General features: G+C 39.2%; 1 protein-coding gene across 1 annotated transcript in view; it reads left to right on the top strand.

The window, feature by feature from the left end:
* The window catches only part of PDSS2 (decaprenyl diphosphate synthase subunit 2), a 253,935-nt gene that overhangs the window by 127,350 nt on the left and 100,684 nt on the right, over positions 1-25,901 (top strand). Inside the window, exon 3 of the mRNA XM_026005773.2 lies at positions 25,686-25,884. Within this exon, the coding sequence (XP_025861558.1) occupies positions 25,686-25,884 (199 nt within the window). The remainder of the gene's footprint in view (positions 1-25,685; positions 25,885-25,901) is intronic.

The following is a 25,901-nucleotide window of genomic DNA, read 5'->3' as shown; positions in this document are numbered from 1 at the left end:
CCCACAGATGACCACATTTCTAATCTGGTATGTTCTCTACTTTCTCAAGGGTGTCCTCTCCCTGAAACAGAGTTTTTAGTTTTACTGGGTTATAGTTAATAGCTAATACTTTTTTAGCATCCAGACCCTGTTCTTAATTTTCTTATGTGCATTAACTTACTGAATCCTCACAGCAACCGTAAGAGATTATCATCCCCATTTAACAGATGGAAAAAAGGATACGGAGGTAAAAGCATCTTGCCCAAAATGACACAGTGATGGCATCAGGATATGAATCCAGGCAGTCTTAACTCCAGAGCCTCAACTCTTAGCTACCAGCTACAGTGTCTCTGCAGTTCACCTCTTCTCATGTCACTAAGACAAAAGGAAAGAGCAGGCAGGGTTCTACAGAGGCCTGGTCTCCCTTCCTTTATAGGGCTAAATTATCCTTAAAAGGACAAAGCTAACATAGCAGTGAGGGGAAGGGTGGGTATTTCTGGGGAGGATAGATGGTGAGCCATGTGGAGGAAGAAGCACCTCTGCTGTAGGATGCCAAGGAGAGGGGGAACTGAGTCATGACTGTTACTGCACTAGACCTGCCAACACGTACCAAGTATTTCCTCAGCGTTACACACCATTTCTACTATTCTTCATCTCACTCTCTCCTGTTCCTTAGGACACAGCTGAACTCTCATCTTCTCCAGGAAATCTTCCTTGACCCCAGGCTGACCTAAATTCCCCTTTTCTGGGCTCCCCTAGCACACTGTACATAAGTCTATAAAGACATTAGCAGTCATAGCAGTAATAACTGCCATGTACTGAGCAGACCATGTGCCAGGCATCATACATGTTATCTCATTCATGTCCCATGACAATATTAGAGGGTCAGTAGTGATATATACTTTATCACTATATAGTGATTACTATATAGTAATCTTTATATAGATATAGTTAAATTCTCTATGTCTAAATTATCTTCATCTATATCTTTATATAGATAAATTATCTAGCGGGATCGTATGACCGGTAAACCAGGTCTTTCTTACTCCAAACATATTCTTAATAACTGCAATATTTACCATAGTTCATTGACATTATCTGCTTTTGTCTTTCTCAGATTACAAGCCCTTCAAGGACTGCACTGTGTCTTATTTATTTTTTACCCCAGATTCTGTCAAAATTGCACTTTAGAGAAAAAAGAAACAGAATATTAAAACATGCTTATTTTTGCTAAATGGACTTGAATTTTAAATGTGTTTTTAATGAGCAGAGTCTAATGTAATTTTCTTTTGACTTAATATATTATCAAACTGTACATAACATATACAGATAGTGCAGGGTAGATCTTCTCACTTTAGGCTTTAAATCAAATATTATATGAAGAAATATTTGTAATTAATAACTTAATAAATCTCCAACAAACAGTAATGCCATTTAACAACTCAATATATAAAATAATAGAATAATTATAAGGTCTTTGTGGAAATACAAAGAAATCAAACTGCTGATGGTATCAAGGATTTCAGAATGAAAACCACCTACCTTTACCTTTAGCTTCCTGAGAAACAACCCAGCATCCTTTCCTTTCCCAGGTGCTAGCACTAAGGCTTCAATCTCTCCTCTCAGGATTCCTGGCTCAGTCCTCTCCTACGGAGAAGGGCTTATGATCCAGCAAGACCTTTATAGTGGAAAGCAGTTCAATTATGAACTGTTTAAATTATTACCTAAGCTTTAGGCCCAGGAAGGCTGAACTGGGGGTGCATTTTTATCTCTTAAAAGGGCTAAAAGGACAAGCCAGAGTTATCTCTGTATTACCTTCCCTGACAAAGTCTTCACTGTACTATCTTTTCTTTAAAATGAGAATGAAGACAAAGGGTTAAGTTAGCTTATTCATTTCTCTGCTGTCTTCAAACTGAGTTAATTCTGTCACACCACTCTGATTAATACGTAGGTCTCTGTTTTGGACCACAGCAGGGCTCTTGTGTCCAGATGAAAGTATGCTGGTGAAATTAGGTAGTATGATGACTTGACATTCTGATAATTAACTGGCAGTGAATATTTGACTTAGGTACCTAAGACCCAACTGTGAACTCGCATTTCTTCAGTATAGTTAACCTAAGTGAAGCAAAATATAAACAGAAGCCTGTTAATTTTCTTTTGTGTCTGGGTTAAAATGACTTTTTTGGCAAATAGTAGCAATTCAATCATCTTGTTCTCCTTAATTTATCCAAGCCATTTGGGGCCCTGGCCAGAAGATGAAGGGTGTTCCTGGACTTCTCTCCTTTCTTGTATTGTTCTCATTTCTTTTCCTCTCGGCCCTGTCTGAGAGGAGACACCCATGCCTTTGTCCTAAACCTACGCTCCGCCCATATTCCTGTGTCTGCTGGCTGCAGCCTTTCTCCAACCATTCCAGGGCAGCTGTCGACTCTGTTCATTTTCTGGCAGGGGCAGTGAGCCCTGTTGGGACCAGTGGTGGTGGCGGCGGTGGCGGCAGTGGCAGCAGCAAAGGCAGCGAGCTGAATGGGGACCCCCCCACCCCATCTTAGCACTGCTGTGGCAACCCCCACCCTGCCCGGGGCACCAGAGGAGGCCAGTGGCTGTGTCCTTGCTTTCATTGAGCTCAGTATTCTTCTTCCAAGTAAAGCCCAGCTCTCCTGTCCCCTCTTCCACGGAGCATTCCTATTTCTCCCCCTAAATATATTTCTAGGGTCTGACACATAAAAGTAATCACACATTAATAAACTTATTGATGTTAACGATAATCAGAATAATCCAGGTTGACAGATCTCTCTGTTTTCATTTGTTCTGAATTTTAAGTTACAAATAATCAAAATATTTAGTTTGTAAATCTTTTTTTCCCCGTAAATTAACTCAGTAGGCTGTTTCATGGTCATGAAATTTTTATATTAAGATTAACATATTTTAGCTGCTTGTAATAGAGCCATATGTACTCTGAATTGAGTGTTTATTAAATGACTCTTTCCTTATTTCGTTCTACTGATCTTTGACTTCCAAATTGGTTTTGTGAACCATTTGGGTATCATCAAGTATCACAAAGGTGTTTTTTTTTTTTTAATTTTTTTATTTATTTATGATAGTCACAGAGAGAGAGAGAGAGAGGCAGAGACATAGGCAGAGGGGGAAGCAGGCTCCATGCACCAGGAGCCTGATGTGGGATTCGATCCTGGGTCTCCAGGATCGCGCCCTGGGCCAAAGGCAGGCGCCAAACCGCTGCGCCACCCAGGGATCCCATCACAAAGGTTTTTAATGGCAGAAGTTGGTGGCTCATTCTCAGATATTTCAGATTTATCGTACCCCTTGCAGCCTTCCTAATTTTAAGCTTATTTACAGATACATTCATTTATAAAGAAAAGAGTCATCGATATTTTTTAAATAATGACTGCAGGCTTAGGATGCTCTTTAAGTGATTGGACTTGATTGGAAGAACATTTAAGAAGCAAGACGGGTGAAAGGAAACTGGTTTCCTTTAAAGAAACCATACTGTGGACATAACAATTAACTAGACCAGTGTGTTGGGAAGACAATAATGGTAGCAGAGGGCCAAGCTGATTAAATGTGGATATGTATAAAAGCATGAATGGCAACATAAAACCCACACAAAGTAGAAAAAGATCAGATTTCTTGGAAAATTAGAGAGACATTGCAGTTTGGTCAGAATAAGCACAACAGTGTAGGCAGCCACACTCTCAGCTGCCTGTTTGTAAAAAAGCCTTAGGGAGTAGAAGTGTCTGTCTATGAGTTGGATTATATTATATGAGCTTCCAGTTTTCCATTTAATTCTTTAAATCCAGACTTTTTAAGATGCTGTGTGGTATTTCAGTTGAAAGCTGGAATAAAATGTTAGCTGACTGGAATGTGTAGTTTTATCTCTTTACAAAGTTAATGTATTTTCTGAGGTGAGTGGGGGACGTTTTCAGATGTCTCTGTTTATTATTTTCTGTCTCTGCCAGGCTTTAGGCTCCTTGAGAGCAGGATTCTGATGTGTTTCTGGTGTAAAGGTGGCACCAGACACAGTGCTTGGTGCAACCCAGGAGCTCACAATATACAGGATTGGCGGAAGCTTATGCACATTTGACTGGAGTTTTAGAGTGCATTTTATCAGTTATTTTCTTTTAATGTATGTTATTTAGATGTGTGCATATTTTAATAAGCCATATTATTTACCTCTCCCAGAAGTAGAGATAAGTGGTGTGGATTCAGAAGGCTGGCATGAGAAGCCATGATTAGACACAGGAGAGGGGAGAGAGAAATATGGGGAGGAGAAGGTGCAGTGGTTGGGCCAGTTTCAGCTGTAGAAAGGTGGTAGATTTGTTTCCTCTCCCCACAGCACTTGATCATTCACCACCTCTGGTATCTGCTGCCCTCTTTTCTTATCTTGCTTCTCCCCATTAGAACCTTTGGGAATGAATAATCATGAATAATTTATTTATATTTTAGGATGAATTAAATGTATCTAAACAGTTCTTTTATCAGAAAACTCTAGTTTTAAATGTGTGGGAAATAATCGAAAGGGAGACAGAACATAAAGACTTCTAACTCTGGGAAACGAACTAGGGGTGGTGGAAGGGGAGGAGGGCGGGGGGTGGGGGGGAATGGGTGACAGGCACTGAGGGGGGCACTTGACAGGATGAGCACTGGGTGTTATTCTGTATGTTGGTAAATTGAACACCAATAAAAAATAACTTTATTAAAAAAAAAACTCTGGTTTTAAATTCTGGCTTTTTGCCTATGAGCTGCAGAACCTTATAAGTTACTTCATCTCCCCCTATGCCTCAGTCTTGATTTTCTCTCATTTGCAAAGGAGATAAACAACACTGAGATTACTTGAAATACATAGCAAGTGGTTTGATGTTTTGGGTTTGTTTTTGTTTTGAGAAGGTAGGGTATCAACATGGAAAAAAAGTATTTGGTCATAAATATATTGACGTAGAAGAAAAAGCACTGGATGGGAATTAGGGCATCTGGAATTTAGTTCTTGTATCTACAACCTATGTGTACCAGTCTATGGAACCTAACATAATTTGGTATACATTTCTGATCTGCTAGTTCTTCTCTATAACTTAGATGTGTTAGTTGAGATCAGTGAGTTTTTATAGATTTTATAGAAGAATTTCAAGGGCTGGTCACAGGTAGAGGATGGGACTACAGGGACAGGAAAGGATTGCCCATCACTAAGGGAGGCATTGAGAAGCCCAGAAGTCCAGACTGTGGTCCCAGGACACCCTCACAAGAATGCCTACGGTGGTATAGTGGGTGACTCTCTGCCACCACAGGTTATATTGTCTTGCTGCACGGTAGGCAGTTGTGACCTACACCAGCTAGATAGTTGGGATGTAAAGTTTCCTTTAAAGACTTATTTAAATAGAAAGGTGAATTGATTTAAAAGCAGTAATAGTGAAATGCCTGGGTGGCTCAGTGGTTGAGCATCTGCTTTTGGCTCAGAGCATGATCCCAGAGTCCTGGGATCAAGTCCCACATCAGGCTCCCTGCAAGGAGCCTGCTTCTCCCTCTGCCTGTATGTCTGCCTCTGTGTGTGTGTGTGTGTGTGTGTGTGTGTGTTTCTCATGAATAAATAAAATCTTTAGGAAAAAAAGCCATTATAGTTAATATTTATGGAGCACTTAAAATGTAAAGTTATCATTCTAAGGACAGTATATACAGTCATTGAAGCCCAGGACTCTGACATGGTTGCGGTTGTTATCTCCATTTTACAGATGAAAGCACTGGTCACTGAGAGTGGTCAAGCAAATTGTTTAAGAACACACTGCTAGTAAGTGGCAGAGCTAGGGTGTGGATTGAGGCAGGGTGGCTCCAGAATCTGCATTCATTAGCTCGTTGCTGTATGGTGTCTCTAGACAAAATCCTAAAAGAAAGACTTAAAGATAAGATTTAAAGAAGAACTTAAGTACACAAGAATACACATGGTATATGCAGAAATGACAAAAGTGACACAGAAATAACTGAAGTCCATAAAGGCTGCTTTGGAGCATTCCCTTATAACTCTGAATTTCAGATTCCCTGGGGAAAGAATCTGAGTGCCCTTGATTGGGCCAGGTGCTTAGTGCTGGGTCACTCAGCCAGGGTAGGAGAAACTGAGGGCCACATAAAACAGACACGATTAGAATGGCTACCGTATGATCTCAGTATGGGGAGATGGAGAGGTGGCATTTCCAGAGAAAATGGAATCATCATCAGGGCAATCACCCCAGAGGTATCCACCACAATAATCAATTGGCTAAGTCTGGGCTGACTTCAGGACATAAGTTAAAATTGTTTTTCTTCACCAAATCCTTGACATGAAGCTTATATCCTTATTGTTTCAGAGACTCACAGAGAAATTATAGACTGTCACAAACCAGATCATTTGTCTTTTTGTTTTAAAAATAGAATATCCTCGGGGTGCCTGGGTGGCTCAGTAGGTTAAGTGTCAGACTCTTGGTTTCAGCTCAGATCATGGTGGGGGGATGAGATCAAGCCCTGCCTTGGGCTACCTACTCAGTGGGGAATCTGCTTGAGATTCCCTCCCTTTTCCCCTTCCCCCTTATCTCTCTCTCTCTCTTTAAAAAATAAGTTAAAAATCCTTAAAAAAATAAAAATAGGGATCCCTGGGTGGCGCAGCGGTTTGGCGCCTGCCTTTGGCCCAGGGCGCGATCCTAGAGACCCAGGATCGAATCCCACGTCGGGCTCCCGGTGCATGGAGCCTGCTTCTCCCTCTGCCTGTGTCTCTGCCTCTCTCTCTATCTCTCTGTGACTATCATAAATAAATAAAAAAATTTTAAAAAAAATAAAATAAAAAAAAATAAAAATAACAGAAGTAGAATAGTCCATTTAGAAATTTATAACACAATTTTAATTGATATACTCTTTGACCCTGTAATTTCACTTCTAGGGGTATAACCTACAAAAATATTTACACATATGCACATAAATACGTGTATGAGGATGTTCACTGCAGCATTGTTTATAATATTAGAAAATAGGAAATGACCTAAATATTTATTAATGGAGTCTGAAGAACATTATGGTACATTTATACTATAAATAACCATCATTTAAAAGATTTAGGTGGTCAACAAAAAGATTTAGGTGGTCCTATATATAGTGACAAATTCTTCCAACTATATGAAGTGAATAAAGCAAGTTATAGTATATATAATATGAACTTATTTTTATTGGAAAATGCATAGCATTTCTTTGTAAATGCATTTGCTGTATGTTTATAAACCTATTAAATACATATTGCAAAAGTCTGAAAGAAAATATGCTAAGCTATAAGAAAAATAACTTCTAAGGAAGGAAGCAAGATGGAGGGGAGGTGAACCTGGTGCAGCCTCATGGAAATATAATTTTAAATTTGCTAATAGCCACACCAAAAATATAAAAGGAAACAAGTGAGTGAAACTATTAATATATTTTATTTAATGTATCTGAAATATTATCATTTCAATATGTCATCAACGTAAAGCACTTATTATTCAGGTGTTTTTTTTTTTTTTTAATTTTTGGTATGAAGTCTTCAGTGGTTATAGAAATCTGGATTTGGGGGCAGCCCAGGTGGCTCAGCAGTTTAGCGCCTGCCTTCAGCCCAGGGTGTGATCTTGGAGTCCCGGGATCAAGTCCCGCATCGGGCTTCCTGCATGGAGCCTGCTTCTCCCTCTGCCTATGTCTCTGCCTCTCTCTCTCTCTCTCTCTTGCTCTCTGTCTCTCATGAATAAATAAATAAGACCTAAAGAAGGAAAAGAAATCTAGATTCGGACCACAATGTTTCAAGTGCTTACTAGCTACATATGGTTGGTGTCCACCAGTATTGAACAGTTTAACTGTATAGACTTTTATATTTTTTAATGGTAAGGGTATGCTCTCATCTGACTTGTATATTTTCTTAAGTAGACCATTTAATAGTTATAATATGTTTAAAAGGTGAGTTTTAATCTTACCTTTTAATTTTCCTAGATCACTTTTCTGTGAAACAGAAATTCGGATGGCACACTTACTTCATTTGAAATCAGTAGTTGTGTATATCCACCCCCATGAACACACACTGAGTCCATCTTAGAATTAAATAATGTGATATAATTTGAAAGAATGAATAGAGATACCTTTTAATAACATTTAAATTATGACTCACAGACTTTAAGGTTTTTTATTTATTCATTTGATAGAACAGAGTGAGTGAGAGCTCAAGCTGGGGAGAGGGTGCAAGGGAGAGGGAAACTAGACCCCCCAGCTGAGCAGGGTGTCTGTCCAGGGGCTTAATCCCAGGACACTGGGTAGAAATGTGAAATTTTGGCTCATGACTGAAAACACACTAACGAAGAAACGTGAAATTTAAGTGTTGCCTGGGACATGAGGTATGAACAGAAAACAATAAGGCTAATTTTTTGTGAATAAGTGATATACATTTACCTTGCAAAGCAATTTGCTTGATAGGCAGAGGGAGAAGCAGGCTCCCCAACCCGGATCACGCTCTGAGCCAAAGGCAGATGCTCAACCACTGAGCCACCCAGGCATCCTGATCCTTTGAAATACCTTATAGTCAGTTTTTTTAAAACAAGCATTACTGAGGCTTCTGGGTGGCTCGGTTAAGTGTCGGCCTCTTAGTTTCAGTTCAGGTCATGATCTCAGGGGTCGTGAGATTGAACCTCATGTTGGCTCTACACTCTGCTGCTTGTCCCTCTCCCTTCCCCTCTGCTCCGCTCACTGCTCTTGCTCTCTCTAAAATAAATAAAATCTAAAAAAAAAAAAAAAAAAAAAGCATTACTTTGAGACACCTAATGGATCTGTCATTTATTATTATCTGTTCTTTGAAGAACATGTATATCATTTGCACGTTATTTACCACATACTGTAGTGTTCTTTTTAGTAAAAGTATGTTGACATTTCCATTTTATATTGTTGTTCTTTATAATTAATTTCTTTAAAAATTCTAAATACTCAAAAAATTAAAATGAGAATTGAGACTACTAGCCTAAATAAAGAATAGCTCTTAAAAAAAAAAAAAAAGAATAGCTCTGACTGAGCATATGGTTTATTTTTTTAGGATAATGGAAAAGTTTAGAATTATATTGTAGTGATGGTTGCACAAGTCTGTAAATATTAAAATTCATTGAATTGTACTCTTAAAACAGGTGAATTTTATGATATGTAAATTATATTTCAATAAAGCTATTTGGGGAAAAAAAAAGCTAAAATAGCCTTCAGTGACCCTATTAAGAATTTTTATAGCCATATCTATAGTTTGAAAATAGTTTTATGCATGATAAGAAGAGTATTTTATAGGATCTAACTGTTCAAGGAGATATTTGGAAATGTCAATATTCTTTCAATTTAACATTAAGATGGTATGTCTTTGCCTTTCCCAGATAATATTTTCTACAGAGACTCACTAATGTTTTTTTCCCCTGTGGAAATCCATTTCCTTATGTCTAACATTGGGTTAATAACTGAACTTGGTGAAAATTAGATGAGATGATATATAAAAAATGGTATCTGGGATCTAGTAGGTTCTGAACTGTGCATTGCCTGCACCCTGAGTACCTGCCGTGGCTTCCTTTGATTGTCTGTAGTATAAACCTGCTGGGGAGACACTCTACGTTTATACATGAAAAGGCCTGATAAAATATTTTGGGGAACATTTAGGATTTGTTCTTAAGACTCGATACCTGGGTAGATCAGTTAGCAGTGGAGGCAATCTAATTTAAAGCATACCAGTGTACAGTCTAAACCTTGACACCTTTTTTCATAGGAAACAGATCTTTGATGCTCACTCCACCTTCACATGTTCCAGCCTCAGGCACATTTGGTGGTCTAAGGGAAGCCTTCCCAGTCCATCACTGCCTTCTGTTACTTCCTTCCCTCCCACAGTACTTCCCGTGCCCCATTTAACATGCAACCTTCCCATTTCTCCTAGCCCCTCCTTGCTTTCTAAAGAAGAGAAAATTCAAACTTTGGCCTCTTGTGAAGCAATTCAGAGCGCACAGGGCCCTCGCAGTATAGGCAGTGGGCTCAGTGCTGAACTTGAGTAATGATTCAGATTCCCCTTATTTTTAAGGGAGCGCCGTGAGTCACAGGTGAAAGCCCGCTTGTCATCTTCACTGGGGATCATACATACTTGGTTTTATCCCTCCCCAAAGCCTGTATGCTGTTCACCAAATAGTGTCAGTTTTCTTATTACTCATTTAGCTTGCAAAGCCTTTTCTTGTGTACTCGCTGGCTTGTCGTTGGACTGTCAGTCCGCCCAGCCTGGTCGTGCCTGAAGCAGTTTTCATAGCTCCATGATGAACCTTGGAAGAAAGAGGTTTGTAAGAAAATGGAAACACCAGTGTGCTCTTTGTAATCAGTTCTTTAATCCTCCACTTGCCGTGATGTGGAGACAGTTCATAATTACTGGAGCAGAGACCTGAAGTCCTGGCCCGCAGCAGAAAGAATGAGCCCTGTGGGCGGGCGAACGACAGAATGTACACTCCAGTGGGGAGGGAGACACATATTTTGGAAAACTTTGACATGGAATCAGATGTATTTGTATAACCTTTTCATGTAGAACTGTGCTGCAGTCAGAAAGGGGGTTTTGGTTTTCTTCATTAAAAGCTTATTAAATGAAGAAATAGGACAGTCGTTTTGCTTCGGTAGATGGGGGTCAGAGAGGCGGGTCTGATCTCCTCAGGATATTAATGTCTGCCTTCAGCCAGGGGAAATGAGCCGTCACTTGAGTTAGAGGCAGCTTTATGTGCTCATCACTAGGGATTCCCATATGTCCAGGGAGCTGCAACAGTAAAAAATGGCAGAGCTCAGTGGAAGAGTGCAGAGGGCTCTCATTGGAATTCATGTCAGGAAGCTCAGCTCAGGCTGCCCAGAGCAAGTCTGTTTAATGTTGATCAGCTGTCCATCTGATAAACCGAATTGATACGGGCATTCCCTCCCAGGGCTGCCCTGACAGTGACAGCGCAGCACCCAGATGTCTTGTTAGGCTTTTTTGGTAGTCTCACGTGTTTTTAACCCCTTTTGTGATAGCCAAACCAAAAAGTACTCTTAGAGACCTAGATAAGGATGCCTCGCCCGGCTTCCCTGGCAGGAAACAAGCCAGCTTAAACTAGTTTCAGACACCAGATACTACAGCTACCCTTCCCCCACCTCATAATAAACATCTCATTGACCTGCAGGATAATTATGTGTTGGCAGTCAAGTCCGTGTCTCGTTATTCAAAATGATGGGTTGATTTCTTTCTTTCTTTCTTTCTTTTTTTTAATGTTCTTAAATACAGTAGGTTACCTGGCTTGGTTATGCTTTACTAGTTTCATAAGTGTGTCAGTCGATCACTTACGTAGACCCTTACTGTGTTCGTGCATAAAGAGAAAATGTATTACAGATTTTGTTTTGGTTGGCTAATTTCTAGTAATAACTGTGGTGACTCCGTACTGAATCTCAACATCCTCCGCTTTCTCAAGTATGACTGCCACCTCTGAAGGCAGCTCACTTCTTTGTAGATTGGTTGACAGGTACGAAGGGAACTAATTACAGAACACATCAATACTGAGCTTTCTTTGGGGAAAAAAAAAGAAAAGGGAAAAAAGTAACTGTGAGGAGATGGATACACTAATTAACTTGACCATAGTAATTATTTCAGTGTGCATGTGTTTATCAAAACATTATGTTATACACCTTAGATATATACAATTCTTACTAAAAAATCTAAAATATACTAAAATAAATCAAGAGACAGGAGTCTTTGTGTTAAGCTGGGATTATTTTAAAATTATATTTCTGCGGGCAGCCCAGGTGGCTCAGCGGTTTAGCGCCGCCTTTGGCCCATGGCGTGGTCCAGGAGACCCGGGATCAAGTCCCATGGCGGGCTCCCTGCATGGAGCCTGCTTCTCTCTCTGCCTGTGTCTCTGCGCCTCTCTCTCCCTGTGTGTGTCTCTCATGAATAAATAAATAAAATCTTTAAAAAATTATATTTCTGCAAAACTACCAGAAATTCAGAATTACATACTAACCATGGGAGAACTTTGTTTTATTTTTCTTTTTATTTTTTTTTTAAGTAAGATCCAAGCCTCGCTTGGAGCCCAGTGCCCAAACTCATGACCCAAAGATCAAGAACTGAGCTGAGATCAAGAGTCCGATGTTCCACTGACTGAGCCACCCAGGCAGCCTGGGAGAACTTTGTTTTAAAGATTTCTTTGAGGGGAGGTGGGCGGAGGGTGGGGGTGACTGGGTGACGGGCACCGAGGTGGGCACTTGACGGGATGAGCACTGGGTATTATTCTATATGTTGGCAAATTGAACACCAATAAAAAATAAATTTGTAAGTTAAAAAAAAGATTTCTTTGAAATATTACTCAAGGATTTTTGTCCTTTTCCCCCGTCACTTCTACACCTTATGTTTTCATGACATGGCAAGATTTTAACAAATTCAGGTATTGGATCTCCTGGAATGAAACCAGCCTCTTTTCTATGTACTCTAACTTAAAATGTCAGGTGAGTTTTCCTGAAAGAGACACAGAGCCCTCAGTACTTTCAGTGATTGCTTAGTATGTGTGGTCAGAGCTGGAAATAAGACCTGGTTATTCTCTACAGCCCTTGAACCTCTGATTCAACCTCTCTTTGGAGGTCATCACTACTATGGCCTACAGCTTTAGCATTTTGTTTTTTTTTTTGTTTTTTTGTTTTTTTTTTGTTTTTAAACTTTTACTCTTTTTTTTTTTTTTTTTTTTTTAATTTATTTATGATAGCCACAGAGAGAGAAAGAGAGAGAGGCAGAGACATAGGCAGAGGGAGAAGCAGGCTTCATGCACTGGGAGCCTGATGTGGGATTCGATCCCGGGTCTCCAGGATCGCGCCCTGGGCCAAAGGCAGGCGCCAAACCGCTGCGCCACCCAGGGATCCCCCAGCTTTAGCATTTTGCTTCAGGGGTTGAGATTTTTTGGTTTCAGTAGCTTGTTTTTAATCAGATTTCTCATTTACAAATGTAGGAATTTAAAAAAATTAATATTAATTAATTAATTAAAAATGTAGGAATGAACCAACATTGTTTCTGAATGCTGTGATCATGGCAAATTCAAAATTCAAATTTCCATGTTCACTTAGGTTATCAACATGAATAAATGGCAGAATAAGAAAATCATCATATTTTTGAAATTATTGTAATGATTGAATGAATTTCTTGGAACTTTGGATCTGGCCCACTTATGAAAAAATAATATTTGACACTTAGGATTAAAGGCTGTCACCAAGAAAGTTTCTTTTACCTGGTATTAGAAGCATATATCTTTCCTTTCTATTGTAGTTCATATGCCTTGATATTTTTGATATTTTGGTATTTTTTAAATGTTTTTTAAAAGATTTATTTATTTTAGAGAGAGAGAAAGTAAGCATGAGCAGGAAGGGCAGAAGGAGAAAGAATCTCAAGCAGAGCCTGCTGCAAGGCTCCATCTCACAACCCCGAGATCATGACCTGAGTCAAAATCAGAAGTTGGATGGCTTAACCAGCTGTGCCACCCAGGTGCCCTAAAGTATATTTTAAGAACTCTTTTGCTCTTCCCTGCTTTTCTTCATCCCCCTCACCCACCACCACCACCACCATCACCACCACGAGACACACACACACACACACACACTCTCCATTTGCCTTTATGGAACTTTCTTTTCTTTTTTTTAAAGATTTTATTTTATTTATTCATGAGAGACACACACACACACAGAGAGAGAGAGAGAGAGGCAGAGACAGAGACAGAGACACAGGCAGAGGGAGAAGCAGGCTCCATGCAGGGAGCCCAACACTGGACTCAATCCTGGGTCTCCAGGATCATACCTTGGGCTGAAGGTGGCGCTAAATCTCTGAGCCACCTGGGCTGCCCTGGATTTTTCTTTCTATGGGGCTGTGGAGAGGGAAACAAAACAGACAAAATAGCTAGCACGTCAGAGGACAACAGGTGCAATGGAGGAAAGAAAAAAAAAAAGAAAAGCAGGAAGAGGCGATAGAGATGTCTGGTAGGTATGGGAGGGTTGCTGTTGTAAGGGGAATGGTCAGAGAAGACCTTACTGAGCAGGGACACTTTGTGAGGATCTGAAGGAAGAAAGTGACTAAGCTTTCTTAGATCCATAAGGGAAAACTGGGGCAGAGGAAGGGGCAAAGGCACTGTGGTAAGAACAGACTGGGCACATTCAAGGAAATCCAGGCAGATCTATTGTAGCTGGAGAAGAGTGGACAAGAAGGAAAGAGGGTAACAAATGAATTCAGAGAGGTAAGGGGTAGAGGAGCTGAGGCAGTCGTTTTGGACCTTGGAGTCCATTGTAGGGGCTCTGGCATCCACTCTGAGTGAGATGGGGAGCCATTGATAGGTTTTGAGCAGAGGAGCAGAGTGATGGGCTAATAGTATTATCTCATTTTTATAATACTGCTTTCCCAAATTATTAGTGAAGTTGAGCCTTATTTATGTGGTTTTTGGCCATTTGTATTTCTTGTGAAATTACCCCTTCATATCCTTTCCTATTTTGTGCTTGAGCTATTTATGTTTCTTAATTTCTTGTCCAATAAGATCCACACGTATTTTGAATACAATCTTTTGTCTGTTGTATGTGTTGTAAATACTTTAAGTCTGTATTTCCCTGGGTTTATTTTTTTAATGTTTTATTTCACTAATAAACATTCTTTTACATTTTAACTACTCAAATCTATCCATTATTTTTCTTATGGCTTCCTGACTTCCCATCTTATTTTAACAAGGCTTTCTCCCCCTGAGGTCATAAGAATGTTTTCCTAAATTCAGAGTTTTTCACAGATCTTTAATCTGTCTAAATATATTTTTATCTATGGTGCAAGATAGGGTCCTATTTTTTTTTTCCCTGAACAGATAACCATTTGCCCTAACATCTTCTGTAGGAATAGTCCATCTTTCCCTAACAGTATGAAATGTTATCTTTACCATAAATAATTAGTTTTCCAAATATATTTGGATCTCTTTCTGGATTCCATTACACTAATCTATTAGTTTTTTTCTCATGATACTACTATACTTGTTGAAACTGCAGTAACTTGATTATAAATTTTAAAATTTCTTCTCACATCGTAAAAGTTTTCCAATAAAAAAATCTTTTAGGATTCAAAAGAAATTATTTTGGGGGGCACCTGGAAGGCTCACTCAGTTAAGCGCCTGCCTTTGGCTCATGATCCAGGATCCTGGGATGGAGCTTAATGTCAGGCTCCCTGATCAGTGGGGAGTCTGCTTCTCCCTCTGCCCCTCCCCTCTGCTTATGCTTGTGTGCTCTCTCTCTCTGTGTGTCCCTCTTTTTCTCACACTCTCTCAAATTAAAATCTTTAAAACAAAACAAGACAAAAACCCAAAGGAAATGTTTTTAAATAAATAACCCTTACCTACCAGTTTAATACTTTTAGAAAAACCTCAGTTTTGTACCTTTTGTATTTGGGATTTTTCCACTGATATGCAAAGACCCTGGGCTTTAGAATCAGAGAGCCTCACAAGCTTGTGACTCTGTAGTTCACTAGCTATGTGAACTTGAACGAGTCAGTTAGCCTGCCAGCCCAACTCTTGTCTCTTCTGTATGGTAAAGGTTAATAATGCTTATCTCAGAAAGCTGTTGTGAGTTTGATGTTATTTTATTTATTAATCTGTTAATTGAATTACTGTTATGCTTGCAAAATTATTTTACATAAAGTGCTCAGCATATAGTAATTAACTGGCTCAAAGTAATTAACAGTTAATTTAGTAATTTCTGATCTTTTTAATTTTTAGTAATAATTTAGTAAGTGGGAACCATAATTGCTCTTATTACACTTCTAAAAAATAAGACATTTGAAGTATTTTCAGATGAAATGACATGATATCTGGCATTCACTTCAAAATAATCTGAAAGAAGAGTGAAAGGTGGGGCTGAAATAAGATTGGGGTCCACAGAGGTTCTTTATGCTGTATTTTTCCACTTTGGTATATTTGAAAATTGCCAGAATAAAAAGGTTTTTTTTTTTTTAATGCATCTTTAAGAACTATTAAAAATGACAAAGTGTAAACTCTTCATGGGCACCTGGGTGGCTCAGTGGTTGAACATCTGTCTGCCTTTGGCTCAGGTCATGATCCCGGGGTCATGGGATTGAGTCCTGCATTGGGCTCCCCACAGGGAGCCTGCTTCTCTGTTTGCCTATGTCTCTGCCTCTCTCTGTGTGTCTCTCATAAATAAATAAAATCTTTTTTTTTTAAGTATAAACCATTATTATTTCTAAATGCAATATTATATATTTATTGTATTATTTTCTGTACTTTCTTGTGCTTTTTCTTTAAACCTCTGAAAAAGAAGGAAGGCAAGGAGGGAAGGAGGAAGAAAAAATAAGAAAGAAGATGCCATTGTCTTTTATCTCCCTTACCTGTGTAATGAAACACAATTGACCCTTCTACTGTTTTAATGCCAACTTAAACGTGTAAAACATTTTAAGAGATTTCAGGTTAATATAAAGAACAATTTCTAATAATAAGAACTATTTATCAGCAGACCTGGCTCCTGTGAGATAGTTATCACTCATCCCTGGATGGGGCTAATTGAGGTTAATTGACCCTTGGGGTCACTTTGAACTCTGATTCTATGAACCTGACTTTGTAGTTAATATCATCCTTCCCTTTTGAAACTAAGAATCACAATAATCCACTATGCCTTTATAAAATTGATTGCTAATTAGAGTAATTCATTTAACAAATATGTGTGGGCAGCCTAGAGAAATAGGATAGTATAATTTACAGTGTAGTAAGGGAGAGGGGTAGCAGGAAGATAGATGGCTAAAGAAATAATTACAGGAGAGTACAATAAACAGCTGTGTTCAGAGGCTTTCAGGCACAGAAGGAGTTCATTCTGGGGCAGTGGGAGAAGACTTCACAGAAGTAACACATGGGCTGAGTCCTAGAAATTCTTTTTAAAAAGGTATATTTATCACTTAGCAGCAAAAGTTGTGTGGGAAAAAAAATTGTATGGCACATCTCTACAGTGGACCTCTGTAAAAATGTTAAGTGGAACAAGAAGATTCTCTGCAAATGATGTAGATCTCCAAAAGATTGATTATTTATTTATTTATTTATTTATTTATTTATTTTTAAGATTTTATTTATTCATGAGAGACATAGAGAGAGAGGCAGAGACACAGGCCAAGGGAGAAGCAGGCTCCACGTAGGGAGCCCCATGCGGTCCTCGATCCCGGGATTCCAGGATCACGCCCTGGGCCAAAGGCAGGCACCAAACCGCTAAACCACCCAGGCATCCCCAAGAGATAATATTTAAAAATTTTTTTAAACTTATTTAATCTTTACACCCAATTTGGGGCTCGAATTCACAACCCTGAGATCAAGAGTCACACATTCTACCCACCAAGCCAGCCAGGTGCCCCCTCCAAGAGATGATATTAAGTGAATTAAACCCAGAGTGCAGAAATATGAACATAAAATATCTTTGCCATCTTTTGAGGTGCAATTTTTATTAACCACATCTTTCAGGAAGTTATTGGCTGTATATAATAAGACTTTTAACAACAGTAGCTTAAAAGAGTGCAGTGTTTATCTCAGCTAAGAAGGCTAGAGGTGGGCACATCAGAGCTGGTATATCCCTCAAAGAAGTAAGTCATTTGGGGCCCAAGCTTCTCTGCTGTTCCTACTCTACCATCCTTAAGTTGTGGGCCCCCGTTAGCCCCTTTAGGATCCTAAGTCCCTTCTCATCCCCCAGGTAGGTAGGCCTTCTTTCAGACAGGAAGATGGGGTAAGTCCAAATTGCCAAAGGTGTGGTCATCAAGACAGTGTGGTACTGGCACAAAAACAGACACATAGATCAATGGAACAGAATAGAGAATCCAGAAGTGGACCCTCAACTTTATGGTCAACTAATATTCGATAAAGGAGGAAAGACTATCCACTGGAAGAAAGACAGTCTCGGGATCCCTGGGTGGCGCAGCGGTTTGGCGCCTGCCTTTGGCCCAGGGCGCGATCCTGGAGACCCGGGATCGAATCCCACGTCGGGCTCCCGGTGCATGGAGCCTGCTTCTCCCTCCGCCTGTGTCTCTGCCTCTCTCTCTCTCTCTGTGACTATCATAAATTAAAAAAGAAAAGAAAAGAAAAGAAAGACAGTCTCTTCAATAAATGGTGCTGGGAAAATTGGACATCCACATGCAGAAGAATGAAACTAGACCACTCTCTTTCACCATACACAAAGATAAACTCAAAATGGATGAAAGATCTAAATGTGAGACAAGATTCCATCAAAATCCTAGAGGAGAACACAGGCAACACCCTTTTTGAACTCGGCCACAGTAACTTCTTGCAAGATACATCCACGAAGGCAAAAGAAACAAAAGCAAAAATGAATTATTGGGACTTCATCAAGATAAGAAGCTTTTGCACAGCAAAGGATACAGTCCACAAAACTCAAAGACAACCTACAGAATGGGAGAAGATATTTGCAAATGACGTATCAGATAAAGGGCTAGTTTCCAAGATCTATAAAGAACTTCTTAAACTCAACACCAAAGAAACAAACAATCCAATCATGAAATACACAAAAAACATGAACAGAAATCTCACAGAGGAAGACATAGACATGGCCAACACGCACATGAGAAAATGCTCCGCATCACTTGCCATCAGGGAAATACAAATCAAAACCACAATGAGATACCACCTCACACCAGTGAGAATGGGGAAAATTAACAAGGCAGGAAACCACAAATGTTGGAGAGGATGTGGAGAAAGGGGAACCCTCCTGCACTGTTGGTGGGAATGTGAACTGGTGCAGCCACTCTGGAAAACTGTGTGGAGGTTCCTCAAAGAGTTAAAAATAGACCTGCCCTACGACCCAGCAATTGCACTGCTGGGGATTTACCCCAAAGATACAGATGCAATGAAACTCCGGGACACCTGCACCCCGATGTTTCTAGCAGCAATGGCCACAATAGCCAAACTGGAAGGAGCCTCGGTGTCCATCGAAAGATGAATGGATAAAGAAGATGTGGTCTATGTATACAATGGAATATTCCTCAGCCATTAGAAACGACAAATACCCACCATTTGCTTCGACGTGGATGGAACTAGAGGGTATTATGCTGAGTGAAATAAGTCAATCGGAAAAGGACAAATATTATATGGTCTCATTCATTTGGGGAATATAAATAATAGTGAAAGGGAATGTAAGGGAAGGGAGAAGAAATGGGTAGGAAATATCAGAAAGGGAGACAGATCATAAAGACTCCTAACTCTGGGAAATGAACTAGAGGTGGTGGAAGGGGAGGAAGGCAGGGGGTGGGAGTGAATGGGTGACGGGCACTGAGGGGGGCAGTTGACGGGATGAGCACTGGGTGTTATTCTGTATGTTGGCAAATTGAACACCAATAAAAAATAAATTTATTATTAAAAAAAAAATTGCCAAAGGTGCATGCCAACTGAATCTGTCTACTAACATCAGGAACTCAGAAGATTTCTCAGAAACTCCACCTAGTAGATTTCTGCTTACATTCTTAGGCCGGACTGTGCTACATGATCACTACTAGCCTCAGGGGATCTTGGGGAAGTATTTTTAAGTGAGTACATTGTCACTCCATGTATAATCAAAGATATGTTGGTAGTGAGGAACATAAGAATGGATAGGTAAGTAGCAGTGTCTGCCATACTTACATCTAAAACTTAGGATGCTAAAAAAAAAAAGAAAATGGAGAAATGTTGTGAAAAAATGGATCAAAACAGATGAAGCTGTTTCATATAACTGAAAGAATATGATTTGGGGGAAATTTTTGTAGAAACATTGATTAATCCTCAGTTTCATTCAATGTGGTAATTACTTCCCTACTCTGATTATTTAACATAAGTGGTATTCATTTGTGACTCTTTTCCAATCAAGATTTAGCATGAAAAATACCCAAGAGTACTTAAATGTATGTACATAAAATGGCATGAAGACTTTTATTTAAGATAATTTTTAAAATCCAGTATGCTGAAAGTTTACTAGATTGCTTTGGTTGGCTAAAACAGGAATAAGATAATGAGAAGAAAAATTTCCCAGATTCTTTCCTACTGTCACTACTTCTCTGCTATACACTAAATTATACTCTTGCATAATGTGATCTGGAGTTGTTTATCTGATGATAAAATCTTAGAAATTGAGATTGTAGTACCAAATAGGGGAATTACAGGACAGATTTCAAAGATGACAACTTATTTCATTTCTATTTTCTATAGAAAACTGTTAATAGCATTATTTTTGTCTCTTTGTAACTGTTAACTGAAGTCTAGGGAAATTTTTTTTTAATCCCTGAATCTTAGGATTTGGGAACTGGAAGAATTTGTTTCTCTTTCAGTGGTGATAAGAACTTGTGCCTAAGAGTTGAAGGGATTTGCCCCTAAACTGTGTGATGTTAGAGGCAGAAGTAGAACTATTATCCAGATTCTTGACAAGCTAAATCACTTGATTTGGTTCTGCTCAAATGATTTGGAAACAACTTGATTACTTTTCCCAGTTATTATGAACAAAAAGAGTCAAATCTATTCTTAATATATTCTCTCCTAGAAAACTCTTCCGTAGTGCTTAGAACTAGGGATAAAAATTGGACAAGTTGTGATGGGCATATACCAGTGTTGATAACATTGGTAACTTTGGCCTTTTTTCCCTCCTCATTCACTATTCATTATGTAAATAAACATTTTAAATTGTCATTGGTCATTATGACAAGGTGGCTCTAAGTTCCAGCTTTGTCCTTTACAAACTGAATGTTCTTGATCAAGTATTTAACCTCACCAGACCTGCTGTAATTAGAAGCACAAGTAGATAATATAAATGAAAGTTCTTTGTAAATGGTGTGTACTGTACAAATTATGGCTTTTCACTTTTACTATTACAATTGTTTTTGTTGATTCTGAGCATATGGCATTTAAAGATTGCTATTTAATGAATGCTGTTTTATGATTATAGATGTCTTTCTAAAAAGCTCATGATCATTTAGTTTCAGCCTCAGAGTAATTCAAAACACTTACAACTGGGACACCTGGGTGGCTCAGTGGTTGAGTGTCTGCCTTTGGCTCAGAGCATAATCCCAGGATCCTGGGATCAAGTCCCACATCAGGCTTCCCCCGCGGAGCCTGGTTCTCCCAATGCCTACGTTTCTGCCTCTCTCTGTAGGTCTCTCATGAATAAATAAAATCTTTAAAAAAAAGAAGAAAAAAAAACACCTACAACTTCTTGCATGCCTGGCTATTACTTTCTTTCATAAGCTGGCTGACGGAGACATCTGTCCAGTCCTTAACCCTTCCTGAGTTATAGACTTGCCGACACTCCCATTGTGTGATTTCTGTGAAATGTGACTATATGGATTTTTCCAGTGATTGGTATTATAAGCTAGAGAACAGAATACTAATAAAATATGTTTTTATTTCTTTAGTTACTATTTTAAACGATACTTTTAAATATTAGCTCCTTTTGTTTTTAAATGTTTTCTGTTAACTTTTCAGTAGTCTTTAATTTAGGATTAAAAAGTCTTATATTTATTATTTGATTGTTTTATATTTATTTGTCTCCATGTCTAAGGCTGTCTTTCAGAATATTTTTCCTAAATCATTTAAAAAGAAATATCATCCCTCCTCAAAAACGCTGCCTGTGGAACAAAATACAGGCCCTTTAACCTGCTGTAATCTAGCTCCAGGTTCCTACCTCTCACTTATCCCCACAGACCCTGTACTCTGGCCAACCTGACCTCCTCCCCTTCTTGCCTTTACCAAACCTTGATTCCTGTTCTTCGTTATTCTGGGATTCCTAATCTCTACTGTTGTGTCTGCCCTTCCTCTCTAGCTGAGATACCATACCTGCCATTCAAGTCCCAGCACAAATTTACCTTCCTCAGAGAAAATGTTAAAATTTTGCAGCTGGCAATCTAGGAAGCAGCCTAGTATAGTAGAAATAGAAAGGATTTTGAAGTCTCTATCAATTTTCTATTATATAACAAACTGCCCCCAAAATTTGCTGGCTTAACACAGTAAACATTTTATTTTTCATAGTTCTGTGGATTGGCTGGACTGATCCTCTGCTAGTTCCTCCTGGGTTTATTTATGTGGCTGCATTTACCGGGAGGTCAACTGGAAAGTAAGCATGGTTAGGAAAGTTGGGTTTTCCTCTCTCCATGTTGCCTTTCATCCTGAAGGAGGCTAGACTAGGTTTCTTCACATGTAGTCTTGGGAAACCATTCCAAGTGGGTGAGCCCCAGTGCAAAATCACTACCAAGCTTGTTTGTCCCACTTTTCCTGGTATCCCACTAGCCAAACAAGTCATATAATCAACTCAGAGCTAATTGAGGAGGAAATGTGACGTGGATGTCAGGAGGTATGATTTGTCAGTGGCCATTGGTATAATCGTCTGCCACAGTCTACCCTCAGGTTCCCATGATTCACATTCCTTCCTTATGCAACATATACTTAACCACTTCCCAAGACCCCAGAGTCTCATGTATTTCATGCCATCAAGCTCAAGGTCCACGATCTCATAATTTTGGTTAGGTCCCTTTGTAGATGCGACTCCTCTTAATCCAGGGAAAAAAAAGGATGAGTTATAACCTACCTGTACCGCCACTACACATAGCATAGAATGGTGAGCCAGGAACAAGATAACCACAATAGTCACTTCCATTGAAAAAGAGGGAGGAATGGAAAGCACATAATAATCAATGGCCCATAGTAATTCTGAAATCCAACTGGGCATACAGTATGAGGACCTCTGTCTCTAGAAGCAAGGAATATTTCTTGACTAGGACCCAGTCTGTTTCTCAGGAGAGGTTCCCTGATCCACTGTCCTCCAGAATCCTTTACTCTCTGAACTATTTTCCCTGAACATTTGCAATAAGAAGCAATTCAGAGAGAGCTACGCTTGTGAGCATAGCATAGCATAGAGTATGGAATCACTATGTTATACAGCTGAAACTAATGTAACACTGTGTGTCAGCTCTACTTCAATGAAGGAGAAGGAGGAGGAGAAGAAAGAAAAAGAAAGAAGGAAGGAAGGAAGGAAGGAAGGAAGGAAGGAAGGAAGGAAGGAAGGAAAGAAGAAAGAAAGAAAGAAAAGAAAGAAAGAAAGAAAGAAAGAAAGAAAGAAAGAAAGAAAGAAGAAGGAAGGAAGGAAGGAAAAAGAGAAGAAGAAGAAGAAGAAGAAGAAGAAGAAGAAGAAGAAGAAGAAGAAGAAGAAAAGAGAAAAGAAAAGAAGAAGGGAGGGGGAGGAGGAGGAGGAAGTGGTAGAAGAGGAGGAGAAGGAGGAGGAGAGGAGGAAGAGATTTATACTTGTAGCTGAGTAGCCATCTCAGCCTGATTTCTTGTCCATGGAAGTTGATTTAGAAGCTCCTTTTTTTTTTTTTTTCATTTTCCTTTTTCCCTTTTGGACTGTCTCTTGTCACTTTTACTTGAAGCTCATACAACTCCCTTAACTGCTTTTTCCTTGAATGTTGTTAATGTTCTTTTCATGTCCTAAAAGCCACATCCATAGTTCTTTTTGGAGATGGACATCTCAACTTTAAGTTGGGTGTAAGGCTGCTGTGGGACAGAACCTTTGGAGTTCTTAGAAGACCTTTTGTCTAGCAGAGGGATCTGTTGGGCATCACCTTATATTTTTAGGTCTCTAGAAAAGGTCTTATAGCCACAGTTTTGTTTTTATCTTTTTCTTAATACCATTTCTTTCTTTGGCAGGATTTTTTCTGGAGAGACTGGAGATGTGAAAGTTTTTTTTTTTTTTTAAGATTTTTATTTATTCATGAGAGTCACAGAGAGAGAGAGAGAAGAGAGAGTGACAGAGACACAGGCAGAGGGAGAAGCAGGCTCCAAGCAGGGAGCCCAATGTAGGACTCGATCCCAGGACTCCAGGATCACACCCTGAGCTGAAGGCAGACGCTCAACTGAGCCACCCAGCTGTCCCAAAAGTTTTATTTTCAGCATAGCGAGTATTTTCTCCCTTACTAGTCCTGTAAATTGTGCTTCCAAACTAACAATTCTCTCTTTAGCTCATCTCTCTTGTACCTTGGCATGCACAGCTACAATAATCCAAATGACATTTCACCATTCTGCCTGAGAATCAATCACCCCATCCAGATACATAATTTCATTATATATGTTTTCTATCTTTCAAGTTACCATAGGCAACAGTTTTGCCAGTTGTTTCACTACCTTCTAACACAGTATGTCCCTTCTCAGTCTCCAATAACAATTTCTCACTGCCTTTCCAGATGCCACTAGGAATTTGCCATTTCTTCAGCTTTCCCATTTAGCCCGCCCCCGCCCCCCCATCATTCAGACTCAAAGCCATTGACACATATTTTAGGCTTTTGTTAAGCAGCACACCACACCCAGATATGCTAGTTTCTGTATCAGGTATCTATTGCTACGTAGCAAACTATAATTTAGTAACTTGAAATAGTCATTTTATTTCTTAGCAATATGTGGATTGACCAGATAGTTCTGCCTGGGATCACTCATGTGACTGCTTTGGACAAGTCTTAATCCATAAGCATTTTTCAGGCTTTGCTTGTGTTACATTTGCTAAGGTCTTTTTGGCCAAAGTCAGTCACATGGCTAAGCCCAGAGTTAGTGTGGAAGAGACAACCAAGGATAAGGAAACCAGGTAGTCTGATTCCATGAAGTCATTTGTAACAAATTCCAACAGATTTCCAGCCCTACGTTACTGTGTGCCTTTGGGAAAGTCATTTAACAGTGTGCAACAATTTTCTCACATATAACGAGAAGTTAATACCTATCATAGGATGGTTATGGAATTTAAATATTTTAGAAATTGTTTGGATTTTTATGATATTAAAATAATACTTTTGTCATTGTAGAAAATGTATAAACTATAGAAAAGTATAAGAAAAGAAGCATTTTGGGGTGCCTGGGTCGCTCAGATGGTAGTGTCTATCTTCGGCTCAGGTCATGATCCCAGAGTCATGGGATCAAGCCCCACATCAGGCTCTGCTGCTTCTCCCTCTCCCTCTCCCCCTTCCTCCCACTTGTGCTCTTTTCTCTCTCCTCTATCAAATACATAAATAAAGTCTTTTTCTAAAAAAGGGAAAGAAAAACATTTATTGATATCCCATCTGATACAGTACTATACTATAAACTTCTCCAGGGCCTTCTCTGTTTTATTTACTACTATAGGTATATATCTTGGTTTTTATTTTGAAATGTAAGATCTTTAAGGAAGGAGACCACATTTTATTCAGCTCTGTAAATACCATAGCTTTGCATTAGGATTAAAAAAGATAATGTATAAAAGTGCTTAGCATAATTCCTGACACAGGTTATGTTTCCCCTTAAATTGGAGTTTCATTAAGTACTAGTAAGGATTTTCAGTAATCCTAAAATCACAGAGGTGGGAAAGGTATACTAATAACAAGTATCTAAATGGAACTGTAGAGGGTGGCCGCACTGGCCAGCTTCTCTGGAAAATCCTGGCTATTCATGGGATGGAAGGTGAGGAATGTTATACGGAAGGAACATGTCAAGATCTGCTTATAGATCCCAAACTGCTCAGTGGAGAGCCGTCTATTAAAAACTTCATTAAAAAGGAATAATATTTTAAAAAGAGAGAGAGAGAGAGACTAGTCACTGAAATATTTTATTGTTGAAAACTGGCATTACTAATACGATGGTATTCTTGAAACTCAGACAAATCTTACCTTCATATTTTAGTCAAAGAAGTTTGGCAGAGATCACAGAACTTATCCATACTGCTCTCCTCGTACATCGTGGGATAGTAAATTTAAATGAATTGCAATCTTCTGATGGACCACTGAAAGACATGCAATTTGGAAATAAAATAGCTATCCTGAGTGGAGACTTTCTTCTAGCAAATGCCTGCAACGGACTAGCTCTGCTACAAAATACCAAGGTAATACTGGGCAGTTT

This window comes from Vulpes vulpes, chromosome 1 (genome assembly GCF_048418805.1).
Source record: "Vulpes vulpes isolate BD-2025 chromosome 1, VulVul3, whole genome shotgun sequence".
Classification (NCBI taxonomy): Eukaryota; Metazoa; Chordata; class Mammalia; order Carnivora; family Canidae; genus Vulpes; species Vulpes vulpes.
This window is presented reverse-complemented; position numbering and strand designations above follow the sequence as displayed.